The sequence below is a fragment of the Squalius cephalus genome (genome assembly GCF_949319135.1).
Source record: "Squalius cephalus genome assembly, chromosome: 16".
Taxonomy (NCBI): Eukaryota; Metazoa; Chordata; class Actinopteri; order Cypriniformes; family Leuciscidae; genus Squalius; species Squalius cephalus.
This window is the reverse complement of record NC_137137.1, coordinates 8,411,674-8,429,929: the sequence shown is the minus strand read 5'-3', so window position 1 is coordinate 8,429,929 and position 18,256 is coordinate 8,411,674. Positions and strand designations below refer to the sequence as shown.

The window sequence follows — 18,256 nt, the reverse complement described above, 5'->3', positions numbered from 1 at the left end:
AGCCTCATGGCTTTCCGCTTTCCCAAACTTTGGAAATGCATGATGCATAAACTGATGGAACAACAAACACAAACAAAAAGGAAACTTTCGAGAGTTCGTCTGTACATTTTATCTTCTAATCGTGTGCCAACTAAAGCTCTGCACTGTTCTGAGCTCTAAAAATCAATCGTTTCGGGTACTTTGGACTGCATTAAGTTCAGGGCAGCACTTTGCACCACCCTACTGAAATAATAAAAGCCTGCTGGTAAAGGACAGAGTTGATAAATAAATAAAAAGAGTGTGGAACTGGCCCCGTGACCTCAGAGCGGCGACGGGCTGACTCATTGGCTGACTGCAGGGGACGGGAGGACGCAGACGGGACCACTCTTTTATCCCTCCGTCTGACGGCGTGGTCAAATTAAGCACAGTTCATCACGGTCGTATCTGATGGAATTCCACTAGTTAATGAAAGAGATGAATATTCTCCTGGATCTGATGGAATTCTGCTTTGAGCGTTGGATGAGTCACCTGTCGATGTCCTGATTGCACTATGGGCAGAAAAGCTTTGGGAAATGGAGTAGTCCACTATTCTCTTGTGTAGTCATCAGACTCTGAGTGATGATGACCGCACTGCAGAGTTTCAAAATGAAACAGTGAAGAAGCTTCCTGTTGATGTTGTATAAAGAGAATGTTAATGACAGTACTATAGTGCACCCTCCAGCTATTAACTCTTTCCCCGCCATTGACTGGATTTTTCCGTCATTTATAGCAATCCATGTTTTCCACCTATATAGTAGGGGGCGCTATTACGCATCTTCTGAAAGAGTATAGAATCTCTGGATCCAAAAATAAGTGAAGAAGCAGAAACAATTGATAGAAGCATTGCTTACGTAAGCTAACGCGATCATTAAACAGCATAGAAATCAAAACTGCCAAACCTTACTGAATGAAAAGCCAAAAAAACACAAGAAGAGGTATGTGTGAGATTGAATTTGAAGTTTTGTGAAAATGATCAAAAATGCTGGTGCTGGCTGGCAACTTTTTTTTTTAAACGCCGGTGGGGAAAAAGTTAAAAGAAACATGATTGGTATGATTCTTTAGGGTCTTAGTGTAAGCTGTCAAATGTTGCAATTAATTTTGTATTTATTTTACAAAAATGTTAAGCAGCAAAACTGTTTCAAAAATGATAATAATAAAAATCCTTACAATTGCAATAGGGTCTCTACGTGAAAATAATAATAAATGTTTCCTGACCATCAAATCAGCATATTAGAATGATTTCTGAAGGAGTAATGATGCTGAAAATTCTGCTTTACCATCACAGGAATATATTACATTTCAAAATGTGTTAAAATAAAAAACAAATACATTTAATGTTGAATGTAATGTTTGCAAACTTTTGACAGGTACTGTACAGTACCTTTTATAATTAAAAATTATTAGGCAATAATAAGGTCTCATTTGTTAACATCAGTTAATGCATTAGCTAAAATGAACTAACAATAAGCAATATGTGTTTTCCATAGCATTCATGTCAGCAAAGCATTAATGTTAACAAATTAGACCTTATTGTAAAGTGTTACCGGAAAAACTCAGAGCTTTAGGTCGAGTAACCAACGACATATTTTCCGTTTTAGGGTGAGCTATCGCTTTAAACTTACAGATGAGGCTCTAACACTCTGAGACAGAGCGAATTTACAGATAAAACAACAAAATGTGACCAAGGCCATATGATTGGAGATCAGAAATAAGATGTTCTAGCCTCCAGTGTTTGATATAAGGTGTGTCTGATGAAGTTTATCATGGCAGCTAGTCACCACTGGTATGACAGTCAGGCCTGTAACCATACAATTATTATCCAGATTATTCAGATGACTTTCAGCCACTGCTATACATTTGGCTATAAGGGATGAGAGTAAAAATAACTCATCTGCAACCCTCACATGTCAGTGTTTCCAGCCGAAGGGTTCACTGTCAAGATGTGACAAGCTCCTCTTTGGCATTGGCTGGGCACGAGCCTCCAAGGAGACCCAACGCAGCTCATGGGAAATGGATAACAGACATCACTGTTCATCTAACACCACCCAAATAGTGCTAAAGATAATGTCTCAAGGGGTGGGAATTGAGAATCGTACGAAAGTCTCGTATGAGTTTTCTTAAGCTTGAACGTACAAATACACACAAAATTATGTCAAAATATGTCACAGTCAGTTTTGTCTTAGGTGAACGTAAACAGTTGAGAAAGAAAACGCATGTGTAACAGTTAGGGATGAATTTTCAGCCACTGGTTTTCGGATTTGGGACAAAATGGTTTTGGAGGGGCGAAATCAAGGATCAGAGATGCAATGGTAAGGACATTTTCCCACCGGTTAATTGATAAATGTTTGATATAAATGTTTTTACCATACTGGAATCGAAACTGGGAATCTAAAAGAATCAGAATCCGTAAGCAGAATTGCAATCGGAAACGCTCAAATTTAAACGAAAGATCCCCAACCCTATTCTCGACTCCCTTGCAGAGCAAACCACACATCTAATGAAATCCCAACCATTGTGTCACAGTTAGGGCTGTCAAACGATTAATCGCGATTAATCGCATCCAAAATAAAAGTTTGTGTTTACATAATATATGTGTGTGTATGGAGTATAATTATTTTCTATATATAAATACACACACATGCATGTATATTTAAGAAAAATGTGTTATTTATATATAAAATATTTATATATATAATATAAATTATATATAAAATAAATATATATACACAGTATATACATGCAAATATTTCTTAAATATATACATGCATGTGTGTGTATTTATATATAGAAAATAATTATACAACGTACACACACATATATTATGTAAAAACAAACTTTTATTTTGGATGCGATTAATCGCGATTAATCGTTTGACAGCCCTAGTCACAGTCACAATAAACAACACCTGATGTATGAGATTCAAGAAATGATAAATCTGTGTGACACACAGACAGTATTATGATAAAATATGTGCTTTGTGTTACTGCCTGAAACAAATGAGTCAGTGAAATCGAGCGAGTGAAATCCGAGAAAGCAGCGGCTTCCCCAGCAGCTTTCCCACCAGCAAGTGCTTCATAAGAGACAATAAATGCCAGCCCTATCAAATAACAGTCATCGCATTTCTACAGTTAGGATAGTATGGTGTCTGAACTTCCCCTTCTCAGTTGAGTTACTGCCCTTAAAAAAACACAATCCTCAACATCAAATTTACACAGTTAAGGTGGCACAGAAGCGCTTCTGAAGTGGCATTTATACAGACTGTGTAATGTTGCTCAGAGATAGCATAAATGCAATTGTAAGAGAGTACACTTTTATACTAGGGTGTGTAAGGTGGGTCAGAGCAGGCAGAAGTCAGTCTGGCTGTAATGCAGCATTATGCCGTTTTGAGCAGGCATGGAGCAGCCTTAAATCGGCAACCGTGTTTACATGCAATATAAATATTCTGTGAATAAGAAGCAGAATCTGCTCATATTACATATTTCTGCAGGAATAGCTCAATAGCTGTGGAGAATATAAACAATTTTTACAAGAAAATAAAGAAAGTTTTAACCATAACATGAATCCTAAAAAGATGATGCATTGAAACATTGTCAATAACACTGATACATCTCAAAAGCATGGGTCATTATAAGTGACAGTAAACAAACTTGTCATTTACCTGATGCTTTTATCCAATCAGAGCCTCACAATACTCATTTCAGTGACACTCCACCTGGAATGGGCACAATGGTGGATCGACAACAACACTTCATATTCTTCAAAGAAATGTTCTAATGGAAGATGACCAGACACTGACCATGCTTAACCACTTACAAAACACATGTTGAACTCACTCAATTATGCTCTGCTGTGTGTGTAGATAGAATGAATAAGTTTTAAAGGGTACATTTTAGGGTGATTTGCTTTAGCAGTCTAACACTGCATGTCCATGTCATTGTTCAAGACATAGTTACGGACATGGTTTCTACGAAGTGTTTGGACGCATTCATGGTGTTAAGATAACGCTGTCTACACAGGCAACACACTAGATTTTGCAACACAGCCCGAGTCATGGAGTATTTCCGCTTATCCCAACGGGTCTATCTCAACTTCTCAACGGAGAGCAGCTCCGCATTTTACCGACAATGATTTGCATGTTGCCAGTGACTCAAAGGGAGAACCCTGCGAAATGACCAGCTGAATGGGCTCGTACCTGAGTGCAGGGTGAAAACATTGATCCCTGGATCCGGCATGATGTTCGCTGCAGCGGCGGCAGTTCTGCCCGGTGGCGTCCCTGTGATGTTGCTGTCTCGGGGTCTCCTCCCGGAGCTGCTGGCCCGGTTCGATCTGCCCTGCTGCTGTTGCCCCTGCGGTGGGGTCTGAATCCCTGCGGAAGCCCCTTCTCCCACGCGGCCTACCTGTTGTCCCATCCTGCGAGTGTTCTGGGTGGGAAAATAACACAGATCTGTGGAAAGACCCGCCGTCCGTTTGGACCGCTCACATCCCACAACGAACGAACGAACCGCGGGACGACGGCCTGTTCTTCAAGGGATGATTGTCTTCCCTTTCTTGGTCACCCCTCCTCCTCCTCTTCCTTCTCCTCTACCGGACCGGACCGAGCTCTGTTAGCTTAGCTTAGCAATCTCTCTCTCTCTGTGTGTGTGTGTGTGTGTGTGTGTGTGTATGGGAGAGAGAGCGAGAGAACCCACCCAACACCTAACACCTAACAACACACTGTCTAATCGTTCGATTCTACTAAACCGGATAAGCGGCTCTGTTAAACGGGAATGTAGGATTCTCCTGCCCCCCAGCACCGTTTCTCTTAAAACGAACCCGTCTGGGGTCGTTCCGTTCTGCTCCAGCCGCTGCGCGCCCCCTCCGCCGCCGCCATCTTTACCGCAGGATCAGTGGCGTGCGCTGCACGAGCCAATGACGGAGAGCGCGCAGCACATCATCATCGCAGTGATGCAAAACATCTCTCTTTTTAATCTATGAATATTAATATTGACATAAGCGTAACCAATATTTGTTCATTCACAATGTACAGTGACTATCATGTTACCGATAATAAATGAATAATGTAAACAGTAGGCCTACAGGATAACAAAAAATAAATAATAAGGTTTTATGAAAGTGTCTTATTTACACAACATAAAGAAAATTATGCTACTTCACTAAGGCTATATATCAACATCATATTTTATAATAATATTAAATGCTCTAATAATAGGCTATACGTTTTGCTCTTAATGCCAGACACTGCATATTGTTTATTAATATATAATTTGTAAAATATTATGATTTGGAGATTTTTTAATAATATTGCTAATTGTATAATGTTTTTTTTTATCTATTTTATCTCTTTAAAACATAATTATTTTGCTTCCACGTTCTAAATAACCTTCTCCTGTAATCCAAAACATATGTGTGTGTGTGTGTGTGTGTGTGTGTGTGTAATATATATATATATATATATATATATATATATATATATATATATATATATATATATATATATATATATAGTTTCTGGTCAAAAGTTTGAAAACATTACTATTTTTAATGTTTTTGAAAGAAGTCTTCTTATGCTCACCACGTCTGCATTTATTTTCTGCATGAAAATACAGAGAAAACAGTAATATTGTGAATTTATTTCTGTGATGGAGAAGCTGAATTTTCATCACCCATGCAGTCTTCAATGTCACATGATCCTTCAGAAATCATTCTAATACGCTGATTTGATACTCAGTTATCATCAATGTTGGAGACAGTTTTTTTTGGGGGGGGGGGGGGTACCTGTGATACCTTTTTTTTTTCAGGATTCATTGATGAATCAAAAGTTAAAAAGAAAAGCATTTATTCAAAATGGAAATCCTTTCTAACAATATAAATCTTTACTATCACTTTTTTTTATCAATTTAACACATCCTAGCTGAATAAAAGTATTAATTTCTTTAAAAAACAAAATTACAAACTTTTTACGGCAGTGTATTTTGTTAAAAAAGGTTTCTGTTTTAAATAAATGCTGATCTTTTTTAACTTTTTAATCCTGAAAAACAGTTTTAAAAAAAACTTTATCACAGGTTATAAAAAATATTAAGCTGTTTCCAACATTGATAGTAAGTCAGCATATAAGAATGATTTCTGAAGGATCATGTGACACTGTATATTAAAATATTAAACCATTTATGATTTTAAATGGTAATAATATTTCACAATTTATTCTATATTTTTTCACATATATATATATATATATATATATATATACATATATATAGCATACACACACACACACACTAATAATCTTAATTTTCTTCAACATAATCTCACCTGGAAAAAAATATTTTAATTCACTATTAATTTTATGTGGTCAAGTCTCATGAAACATACCTATTAGACCCAATATAACATAGCTCAACATATGGCTCAATACACAAAGTACATACAAGCAAACTACACTTAAGTGAAACTGTTTATTTGTCCATTACAGATCATGCTGGGACAGGCTACACACTGAACATTTCACAAAATAAATTATGATGAATATTAGTTTAAAAATATGGGATCGGTTTTAATTATTACAAAACATTGATCACTTGTTTGTTATGATAATTACATTCATCAACTATTCTGGAAATTACAAATCATTTACATTGGCAGGTGTCAAAAAGAAAACAAATCTGAAATGCCTTGTGCAGACATACAGTAGTCCTAAGATTCAACTCTCCACCCCCACCTGCTGGTCATAACAGTTATTGCAGATACATTTTAAATAACAATTTACTCAATAATAGAGACATTTCATTTTTTGCACTGATAAATGACATTCAAAATGTCTTAGAGGAGTTTTTAAAATAAATCCCAGTAGTGTACCCAACAATAATTTATAACTAATAAAGGGATTGTGCTTGAGATAACAATATATAATGTTGGTAATAACACAATGATCACATGAGTGCAGCCAGCTGCAACACCTCAACACTTCCAAACAACTGATACCCCATTTTGTGATAAATAAGTCTGAAATCATAGCTTTGTAATCAGTATCCAATTAATTCAGCTCTAGGAACAAAAAAAAAAAAAAAAAAAAACAGTAACTAAAGTAAATAAAATTGGCAGAATGGAGAATTTCCCCCATTTTAATTTTAGTAATTTTACTTTAAACTCTAAGGCCCGGTTTCGCAGACAGAGCTTAGATTAAGCCAGGATTAGGCCTTAGTTCAACTACGGCATTTAAGTAGCTTTTATAAACGTGCCTTAGAAAAACTGACATATTTGAAGATATTTCAGTTAAAACAGCTCAAATATGCATTTTAGTCTGGAACTATCTTAGGCCTTGTCTGTGAAACCGTGGGTATGAGTGAAAGGTAAGAAGTAAACAATTGTGTTTCACAGCAATATGGCACATAAATTAAATCCACTGAGGTTTTAGCATTCGCAACCCTGCTTGTAAACATTCTAGAATTTGAGGTCCAGGAAAAAAACTGGTCAAAATGTCCAGTACTGGAATAACACCACAATATCTAAGAAATGGCAGTACACAAAACACATTTATAATCGGATCTCAACTTTATGACATCACAAAGGCTTCTAAAAATAGAATCTCTTTAGCCAGATCAGACATAACCTAATATAGATTGTCAAATGCTAAGTCGCTTAGAAATTTGAAAGGAAATATTTGTAATGCACATTATAAATATTCTACATTCTGTTACAGATGTTATTCATAAATATTAAGATCTCAACAAATAAAATATTCAAGGCCTCTTTGTAAAACATTGTCTTCATGAATATAGAGTACTTTTCACTTCGTTTGGTCATAGTGCAATACCTATAGAATGCTAAAGTCCTGTGTTTTCCCTCCAGTATGAATGGCATGTGGCAGCTGGAGGTGTGGCTTAGTGAGCGTCCACAGCAGTGATAGTCTGTGGATTACAAGTCCAAGATCGAGGCTTCAGCAAGTCTATGAAAGAGGGCTGAGGAAACAAAAAGGAAAGCAGCAATATATGAATAAATCCACATTAAACTACATTCACAGATGAATATATACACAAGGAAGGCGCCAGCACTTTGTTTACCTCTTCAACGGAGCAGTAGCGCTGAGCGTACCACTCCTGAGAGTACAGGCAGATGAGAACCCCCTGTCCCAAGAACAGCATAGTCCACATGATCACGTTCCAGATCGGCCCTTTTCTTCGGTCATGAAGTACGAAGTTAAACCCCACTAAGAGAAATTTGAGTGGATTACATACATTAAGGCTCTGTCATGTTAATCAGCCACGGAAAAACAGAGTCATTGTAACTGAAGCTAAAACCAATTTCTAGGTGGTGATCTGGCATCCCAGCCTGGCCAAGCTGGTTAAATTGGTCTGTCTGGATGGTTTTTGGTAGAACAGCTGCTGACCAAATAAACAGCAGCTTGGTCAGCTGTAAGACCAACTTAAACCTGCTGAGACTCTCAGTGTTTCAGCAGGGATATTTACCATGCTTATGTAGTAAATGAGGTTCTTACTTCCAAAGCACATGAAGAGGCAGAACAGGACGGGGTAGAAGAAGCCAAAGCAGATGGCCAGAACATACTCGTGCACCACAGCAGACACAGTAAACACAACGAACATGGCCGCCGCACGGAATCGCTTCTGTGTCATCTGTAGAAGTGGATGATCAAACTTGGTTTGGCTTGATTCAAATTAGAATGAATGGCTCCATTCAAATCAGACAAAAACAGATTTAAAAAAAAAAAACACAGTTCAACACAAGGCCACCAATGGGGTCCAACCTGAAACACTTCTGTGACTTTTCCAGTCGTTTGTGATTACCACAATTATATATAAATAAATTATAATACAAATATTTAAATAAAAATTATAATAAAATTACATATTTACTTATGTAATAGTAATTTAGAAGTAATTCATAATATAAAAAAAATTATATGCGTGTATGACTTACCCACAAGAAGTCCCTGTACACATAATAATAAAGCCAATCGTGTACTACAACATTCCATGTGCGGTAATAGTTAGCAAATGAAGTGGAGTTCCACCAGTCCTAGAGAAAAAGCACATTATTCAAAGAACAAAACGCACATTAGGAACACAAAAAAAGATGAAATGCTAAACTAAGCAGATCTGATCATGTGGAACTCTACAACAAAGTGTATAAGGTATAAGGGTCTATATTTGTGAAATTAAACACTTTCTCGAGTCTTTTGGTGCTGTTTGTTACCTTATAAAACATTCTGTCTCCAAATCGTAGCATTTCAGCAAATGCGTTAAGCCAGCAATGCAGAAAGGCAAAGAACGCCAAGAAAAGCACCAGCACTCCTATGTATATGGGACAATATCATCACACAAAATGCATTTGAGCACGTTTTTACTACATTTGTGACCCACTGTGTACTCTTTACTACAATTCTTTTCTCAACATTTTATCAGTATAAAGGAATGAGAAGATATATTGGCCCTGCTGACATGATACCTGGCAGTATAGAGTTGAAGACACACAACACCATGGCCCTCAGGTCAAAGAGCTGCATACTGATACTGCGGAACTGAGGGATACACAGCCGCACAAATATGTAATACGCATAAAACAAACTCCCCAGCACCTGGAACGACACAGAAAAACATTACATTCAAATAAATGTTTATAAAAATCACAACACAAACATGCACTCTTTCAAAGAACCCACCTGTGAAAACTTTGTAGCCACATAACCCCACCGAATACAAGGATTTCTACAGAGACAAAGCAACAGAAGTGCTCAGAGCAAACAGAAAATCAAAACTGACAAAACATACTCTCTTAATATATATTAAGACCATAATATATATATTTTTTTTTCTAATTTTTAAATAAATGTATTCATTATTTACATAAATACAATTTTAATTAATTAGCATTTATATATATGTTATGAATTTTTAAATTAGAATTATATATATATATAAAAAATCTTCCTTTAAACCAATAGCAGTCAGTCTTACCGTGGATAATTGTCTCTGTATATTAGGGTGGGTGCAAAGAGAAAGTAAATGTACTGGGTGAACTGAGGAACAGCAACTGAATCTGAAAAATAAATCAAAAAGACGACGACAAAATAAACCAGAAGTGGTTTTTTTGTTGTTTTTTTATGTCAACCTAAGTGAAGATCTTACTCGTTTTGTTTCGTTCTAAGGATCGTACTCTTGGCACATTTTCCCTGATGAAAGAGTGAGTTTTCATCATCAGCCGCACCTGTTTACAACAAAAACCAAAGCAACAACTAGATTCAGCAGTAAAAGAAAAACAAAACTTACATTTAAAATCTACCTTCATACATGATTAGATTTCTACCTAGCAACACGTTCAAAATACACACAAAGGCAGAAAATAGAGCAATGGAGTGATATAAAAAGAATCCCGTTGCTATGGTTACGGAGTAGCCTACCTGTTCTAGAATAAGTATGAAGCATGAAGCAGGGGGAAGGCCGTTCTTCAGCACCACATATGTGGGCATGAAACCCAAACACAGCCCCTGGTACAGCAGCAAGAGAGAACCGGCCAGCGCTGTCCATAAGGCCCGATAGTTTGACGTGGGGTAGACGCCGGCCCAGACACTGAGCAGTACATACGGAACCACAAGAGAGGACAGGAACATACACATCCACGTGACAACCACAAGGGGGAACTGGCCAAACGCGTACACCAGCAGGTCAAACTCAAGCACCAGTCTAGAGAAAGTGCACGAAAGAAAGGTTTTTACACTTTACACAAATTAGTGCATCTTCTTCTATTGTTTCACTTTATTGCAAAGATAGATATATAAACAGACAGACAGATAGGAGTGACAGAACAATAGATAGAGCGACAGAATGATAGATCGATAGATAGAGAGCAACTGAATGATAGAGCAACAGATAGAGTGACAAATCAAAAGAAAGATAAAGCAACTGAATGATATAGAGTGAGAGCACGATAGACAGAGCGACAGAATAATAGAACGATAGAGCGGTGGAACGACAGATAGAGCGACAGATATATAGACAGACAGAACAGATGGAATGACAGAACAATAGATCAATAGATAAAGCAACTAAATGATAGAGTGATAGCACGATAGACAGAGCGACAGAATGATAGATAGAGCGACAGAACAATAGAGCGACAGATAGAGCGACAGAACGACATATAGATAGATAGAAGAATACATTAATAAAGGTTAAAAAGAATAAAAGTACATTTAAAAATAAATACAGAAAAGAAGGAAAAAGTCATCCAAAAATAAATTCAGTATTAAATGTAATTAAAAATGAATTATATTTGTTCTTATACATCTATCTATCGAATTGTATTTATTTTTAATAGGTTTGGGCCTCTATAAGCCAGGAGAAGTATCTACTGAATATAGGAGACCTTGCAAACATTGTGCTTGTAAAGACAAAATATGTCTCTTCATACCTTAGCAAAAACAAAAACATTATGAATTTATGAAACCACACTGTTGGCAAGGTCAGAACTTGAACATTTCAAACAAGGTCGCCGTCTCAAAAAACTGAAGCAAACTGGATTCCAAAAGTGTTGATGAATAGTGAGCGTCCTAACCTGCCCTCGTCGATGAAGTCCACGACGAGTGTGCTGAAGATGAAGAGGATGAGGAGAGCGATGAACATGTGATAGATGGTGCGGATGTGGTTCACCTCAAAGAGATCACTGCAGAAAAATCATTTCATAAGCACTATTACTTCAAATATATTCAGTACAACCATGTGTTTCTGGTCACTTGAATGGCCACTGTTTTCGCCATTAAACACTAAATACATGAAATTGTATTGTAATTTGTGATATAATAAAAAAAAGTTTATTTAGGTCAGCTAATCAAATTAAAGCCATATCTCATCTTAATCTCACCACAGACGGAAACAAATCTCAGATTTCACACATTTCAGAACAGGTTTCAGCAAGATCTCAGAGAAAATACACCCATGACTCACTCTAACAGGGATCGACGAATCACAAACTGCTTGCTTTGGGCTTGGGAAGGTTGTGTATGCCTACAGGAGCAGAGAGGAAGATGAAAAGGTAGACAACGGGGAAAGATGTGAGATAAAAGCACTATGCTGATGTGCCAAGAACATGCCATGGAAAAGAAATCACAGATGCAGTGAATTCATGAGAGTAAATGAGAACAATGAAGTGTACTAGCCAGCCATGGCACTCATTGCAATGCTGTTTATGCGTGATTTCAGTACCTGAGTTTGCTTTTCTCCTTATCTGAGAGAGACTGAAAGACTGTGCTCACATGGGAGGAACCCAGACTGGCAGACTCCTCTATCAGGCTGTCCATGAACTCATTCACTTGAGTGTCAAACTGCCTCATCAGGTCTGCTTTCAAATGCTGAAAAAAACAGTGAAAACACAGAACAGCTAGTCTCTTATATATCCAAGGAGGGTCTTATGAACAAGAACAGAAGGTTTGCAGAAGGTGAAGCTGAAAACATCACATCCACAAGATAACAGTTGGAGTCGGAGAATCTGGTCTCATGTGACACCTCAAGCTGTCACGCTCATTTTGTTTGAACTGTGGCTGATCTTAATGGAGACAAATGAAGGTCTTTGTATGTCTAAGACACTTTAAGACACAGACAAAAAAACAGGGAGATTGAACTGTTGACGCGACACATTGGAGGTCTGTGATTCAAATTAATTCTAAAGTTTAATCCTTTGGCTGTACTTGATAATTCCCACCGTGTTTCTGAATAACCTCACTGTCCCTGGCTGACAACCACATCCTTCCTTATTCTATCTACACTTCCTGTAACCTTTACAAGCAGTGGGAAACAGTCTAAAACAGTTGATCCTAATACAGAAAACAAATTATTATTTTGCTTAAAATCAATATTCAGTCTGAAAAATGTGATGCGCATTTGATTATTTTTGTCTGAATCTTTTTAATTCAATAATTCAACAACACCTAAAAAAGCAATTCAGAAAATGATTCGAGAAATTTAAAACTTATTGTATATTCAATTACAATACCATTAGATTTTTTTGTGGGATTTTTAAATAGGGGTGTGCCGGTTTCAGAATTGGTGATGACGGTTATGACATGAGTCAAATGTGACGGTTAGTAACATAACCGGGGGGGGGGGGGGGGGGGGGTTGCGACGTTCTGTTATAGGACAACTTAGTTTGAATAAAATTAATATTTGTGTAGTGTTCAATGTTGTTATCAATAGAGATATGTGGATGGGGTATTAGTTCATCCGCAGTCACATAACTCATCATCCTCACCAACGTTTTTTGACCAGATTTCAAAGCCGCACCCGCCCGCCATCCACTGATTGTTTTGCGGTCTATGGACGATGCAATGCTCTGCTGATGCGAGCCGCAAAAAAGCCTTTGTCTGTTCTAGAAAGGATGCAGCAAAGATATTTAATGCTAATGTATGAGGCATAGGCCTATACGCTGAGTTTCATTCATTTACGATGAGATGCGCTCTAGACTCTAGTTCAACTTCACAATGCAATGCAAGTGAACGCGGCGCATCGGAGCCTCCGTGTCACAATTATTATATTGTCTCCTATATTTGCTTTTTATTTATTAAATACATGCAATTGGTTGATGAAACATTTATTAAAATTAAGATACAATTTGTACAAAACGAAATTCGCTTTAAAGAATGGTTTTCTACAAAGCAAAACTCAATGAAGTGGTAAAATTCATGTCTGACGATTTACAAAACAAAACTTCATTAAGTGGTAAAAACCATGTCTCCCGATTGCAAATGTTCATTGCTAATGTTTATTGTTGCAAATGTTTTTCATTTGTTTAATAAATCTCATAATGATGGCACATCACTATATCATAGCTTTTATTTCTATCTCAAATGATTGGCGGTCGGTCAAGGGGTACTTGGCAAAGAATCAAATACAGTTGGAAACGACGTAGACCATTAATAACACATACTGTTAACAATTGTTTTTAATTAGTATTTAAACATTCTCTATGATAAAAAATGTTTGTAAAAAATATTTTAATAACACGGTTTTGGCGGTTATAGAGTTTAATGACGGTGTTCAACTATAACCGTCACACCCCTAGATTTAAACCTGTTGTCATGTGACGAGAAATTAATAAAACAGTCAAGTGATGTCTGATACTCTGAAGATACACTGAAGTGAATTGATAATTATGATTCAAAAATACTTTAAAAATACTCATAAATATGTTAAAAAATATAATGATTAAGATGTGTAAACTCATGTGCATTCAAGAAAAATATTTTATTACTTTACTCGATTGATGGGTATGGCTCTATTTCCAAAACATTCAAATGGTATAAACAATTTTCAGAAGTGCATTAAACCAAAAATATGATTTGGCATTGGCATGTAAACATATTTAAATAGTTCATCCAGAACAAACATACTTATTTGTCACTGAACCACTAGCAGAAATACTCTACTAGACTTTTTAAAAATTAACTAGAGACTGTGCTTTATAGAGAGCAAAACTTCCTGCCTGACAAAGAGCTTGATAAACAAGAACAAATATCTGGAGCTGCTAAACTAAATCACAAAAGCTCAGTCAGATTTACACAGATCAAAAGCACAAGAATAAGGATATAGTCAAAGCAAAGGTCACATTAGAACGTTTAGGATCTGATAATGTATGACGTAAAAGTTATTATCAGTATTATCACAGATTATCTGTATAGTCACTCTGCAACAATACAGTGATAAAGTACAAGATTCGCACAGTTGCTCACAGTTTTGATATCTGACAAGATACAGTTCTGAAAGCCACTGATTCACTGGGATTGACATCTTACCTCCGCTTTCTTCTTTAGCTGTAGTTTTGCGCTGATAATGTGCTCCACTTCCACTGTTCCTGAAATGAGACATCAATACAGATCTCTCATGAATGCCCACATTTACATACAGATGGACGCAGGTGATTCAGTGGCACTTGTGGGCACCGTATCCTGGTTACCATAAAGTAATCTTTAACTAATTCCACATCATGCAAACAGAAAACCTGCATCCGTTTGAGTGAGAGCAAACAGAAGAAAGAGATGATTCATACAACACTTTTAAAAAGATTCTACATAACCTATACAGACAGTGACATCACAAAATTGCTCGAAAAGGCACTGAAAACTCACTTTATATTGATAAAGTGAGTTTTCAGTGCTTTTCTTTTTTTAAAGTAATTTGAAGTATACATTTTTTTATTTAAAAAAAATTTTTTTTTTTTTTAAGAGATAATACTTTTATTTAGCAAGGACGCATTGCATTCCTCAAAAGTGACAGTAAAGACTGTAAAGAATGTTACAAAAGATTTCTATTTCAAATAAATGCTGATTGTTTGTTGATAAATTTATCATTGAATTCCACAAAAATATGAAGCAGCTCAACTCTTTTCAACATTGATAATAAGAAACGTTTCTTGATCATTAAATCAGCATTATAATTAAAATGATTTCTGAAGGATCATGTGACACTGAAAAAGTAATGATGCTAAAAATTCACCTTTGCTTCACAAGAATAAATTACAGTTTAAAATATATTCACTTAGAAAACAGCCATTTTAAATATTTCACAACATTACTGTTTTACGGTTTGTTTGATCAAATAAATGCAGCCCTGGTGGGCATAAGAGACTTCTTTCAAAAACCTTTAAAAATGTACTGACCCCAAACTTTTGCAAATACAAGCATAAATGTATTTGCCAGTGCGGTTGCACAATAAAACACTACACTAGCATTTTCAGTGTCATCGTGTCAGAGTTAATGGGAATGACTGCATCATTGATAACAGTACTGGGCAGGACATGGCAATTTCTCAATCAGGTCACACGGCAAATCACATGGAAGTCTGTTCATTCGCAGAATTAAGCTTGATGATTTCACTAACGTAACATGAATGTGTAATGGCTATTGTTTCCTCATTTTGTTTTAACCCATATATGATTACACTGCTCAATCAAGCTGCTGTAAGAACAGGCTGAAAATTATAAGCAAATCATACCACAGCATATTTATAGCGATCATGGAGTTATATTATAACTGTAGGCTATAATTTATTGCTATTATTGTAAAAGCCTTTCACTTTTCACAAGCAGCATTTTCTAGTACACAAAAAAAATTATTGATATTTTTTCTTTTCTGTGAACTGAACTAAGCACATCAAGGGAAATAAATCTCTTGATAAATAATTTCAAAGATTGACAGTGTCATACAAATGATGGGTTGTACAAATTGTGCAAGCATGTAACGTAAATAGTTGGGAAACTAAGTGAAACATGTTGCAACTGATTCCAATGGGTCAGAGTTGAATGACCTACATTAGAACTAACAAAAGAGAAACTCTTTTGTCTCTTCGTAAGAATTTTAATGCGACTGTTTTGCCTCTGCTCAATTTGAATAGTCTACATTTGCAGGACCAGGTCAAGGTTTTTTGTTAAGTGTTTAAGTGAGTCTCACCATTACTTGGGAAGGGCACCTCTCCTGTGGCTCTTTCGGCTCCTGTCCCATCCTGGTCTGATGACGGAACAGCCTTATGGGACCCCCTACGATTGCGTGGGGTGCCAGCACCCTCATTCACCATCCTGATGCTGAAAACACAACACAAACCAGCAGCATGAACAATGTGAATCTTATGAACTGTTTAACAGGTATATCATTGAAATCAAGGAAATAAATGACACAATTCAGAAAATATTGATCTTGATTACATCAATTAGATAAATTTTTTTATCTAGTAGGCTAAATGTCATTGAAATTTTTTTAAAAAGTCATTCTGATTAGTCATTACATATGACAAAGAAAAACCCAACTCTAACTAGTGAGATCAGACATTTTTATTAGTTTATTATTACAAGTAACTACAAAAATAAGTAAGGATGTCTAATTGTTACTTGTAAAACTAGAACTGGTACCAGCATAATTAGTACACATACAGTAATAATCAGATTAAGCCACAGATATTTGAATCACAGATTCCCATAATATTCAATGACAAAAATGCGCTACTTATTGTCAGTAGCGATGAAATAATTACTTGTCACGAAAGCAAAGTAACTTACTAGTGACTTAATTTAATACTAGTCTCCGATGGAACAGTACTAGTACTACTACTGTTCCATCGGAGACTAGTAGCACATCTAATAATTACTAGCGAAATGAATTAAACTAAATACAAAGATACTAATTACTAATGGAATACTGAATTAAGTTGTATTCTACGCTAAATTAGATGGCTGTGTTGGTGCTCGTCTGTGCTCATTTAACTCACACTAGCTGCTAAATAAGAACGATAACGTTACTCGATACAGTGATTGTAAACACAGAAGACGTTCAATAGCCAGGTAATGTTTGATGTCTATTATATTGGCTCCGTTTAACGAAAGACGGAAAACAACCTTTAGATCACTTACTTGTGCTTTTTCCCCCAAATACACACGTCCTTAATAATCAATTCGGCTTCTGAGGACAAACTCCGAGTGTTTGACTGAGATGAGTGTGACAGCAGAGCAGCATCAGGCCTGTCGAAATCAACTGAAACAACAGGCGCTCGTTCTCTACCGGGGGCGGAGTCTGCACTTAAACGCCATCTGATTGGTTGAACTGTTTCGACTGTGTACATTTATCTTAAACGTACAGTAACAATACCAATACGTTGCAGCGTTGCCGGTTATATTACCTTTCTCAAATATGTAACGTTGGATCATAGACTGTAAAAAATAGCGTGGGATACATATATGAATTTTAAAACGTTTCAAGAATATGCCTTGGTCATATTTCACCCCAAAAGAAAAAAAAGTCTTAAAAGAAATGAAGCAAGTCGTTTATTAGCCAAATCTGTGGAATCAGTAGGTGCAGTTTGGGACTGTTAATAATTATAATTACTATGGGGTTTACAAATTTATAGTTCTATTTTGAGTTAATTATTTGTCTTTTGTTAAATTAAGGTGTTAAATTTAATGTTCCCATTGTGGAGATTATATATAGGCCTATATAATTCATTAATGAGTGTGGAATGTTGACTAGTTTTAAAGTACAGTTAAAAAAAAACAAAAACAAAAAACAGTATTAGTAATCCAGGATTTGTTTATTGTAACATTAGGAATATTGCAAAAATAAAGGGCATTTCATGACACATTTCTAGAAAGAACATAATATTTTTTGCAATATATAGAAACTAGGAATGCCCTATTGTTTTTAATTTTTAATATCAGTTAGTAAAACATAAAGGTACTGAATACAAATTCTAAC

General features: G+C 36.1%; 2 protein-coding genes across 3 annotated transcripts in view; both read right to left on the bottom strand.

The window, feature by feature from the left end:
- The window catches only part of abl2 (c-abl oncogene 2, non-receptor tyrosine kinase), a 28,375-nt gene extending 23,488 nt beyond the window's left edge, over positions 1-4,887 (bottom strand). The window contains exon 1 of the mRNA XM_079897258.1: positions 4,211-4,887. Coding sequence (XP_079753384.1) covers positions 4,211-4,427 — 217 coding nt within the window. The 5' untranslated portion in view covers positions 4,428-4,887. The remainder of the gene's footprint in view (positions 1-4,210) is intronic.
- Positions 4,888-7,352: 2,465 nt separating this feature from the next.
- Positions 7,353-17,543, bottom strand: soat1 (sterol O-acyltransferase 1). 2 transcript variants are annotated; one of them, XM_079897336.1, is made up of 16 exons: positions 17,419-17,543; positions 16,466-16,596; positions 14,813-14,871; positions 12,231-12,376; positions 11,973-12,032; positions 11,584-11,691; positions 10,430-10,712; positions 10,158-10,236; positions 9,987-10,068; positions 9,692-9,737; positions 9,478-9,607; positions 9,226-9,323; positions 8,950-9,048; positions 8,510-8,645; positions 8,076-8,221; positions 7,353-7,973 (listed from the first exon to the last, which is right to left on the bottom strand). In XM_079897336.1, exons 2-16 carry the CDS (start codon positions 16,587-16,589, stop codon positions 7,896-7,898), a joined length of 1,674 nt encoding a protein of 557 aa, XP_079753462.1. In that variant the 5' UTR covers positions 16,590-16,596; positions 17,419-17,543; the 3' UTR covers positions 7,353-7,895. The 2 variants fall into 2 exon arrangements, with proteins under 2 accessions (XP_079753462.1, XP_079753461.1); XM_079897335.1 differs by lacking the exons at positions 14,813-14,871; positions 16,466-16,596; positions 17,419-17,543 and having other exon boundaries at positions 12,281-12,358.
- Positions 17,544-18,256: the final 713 nt, after the last annotated feature.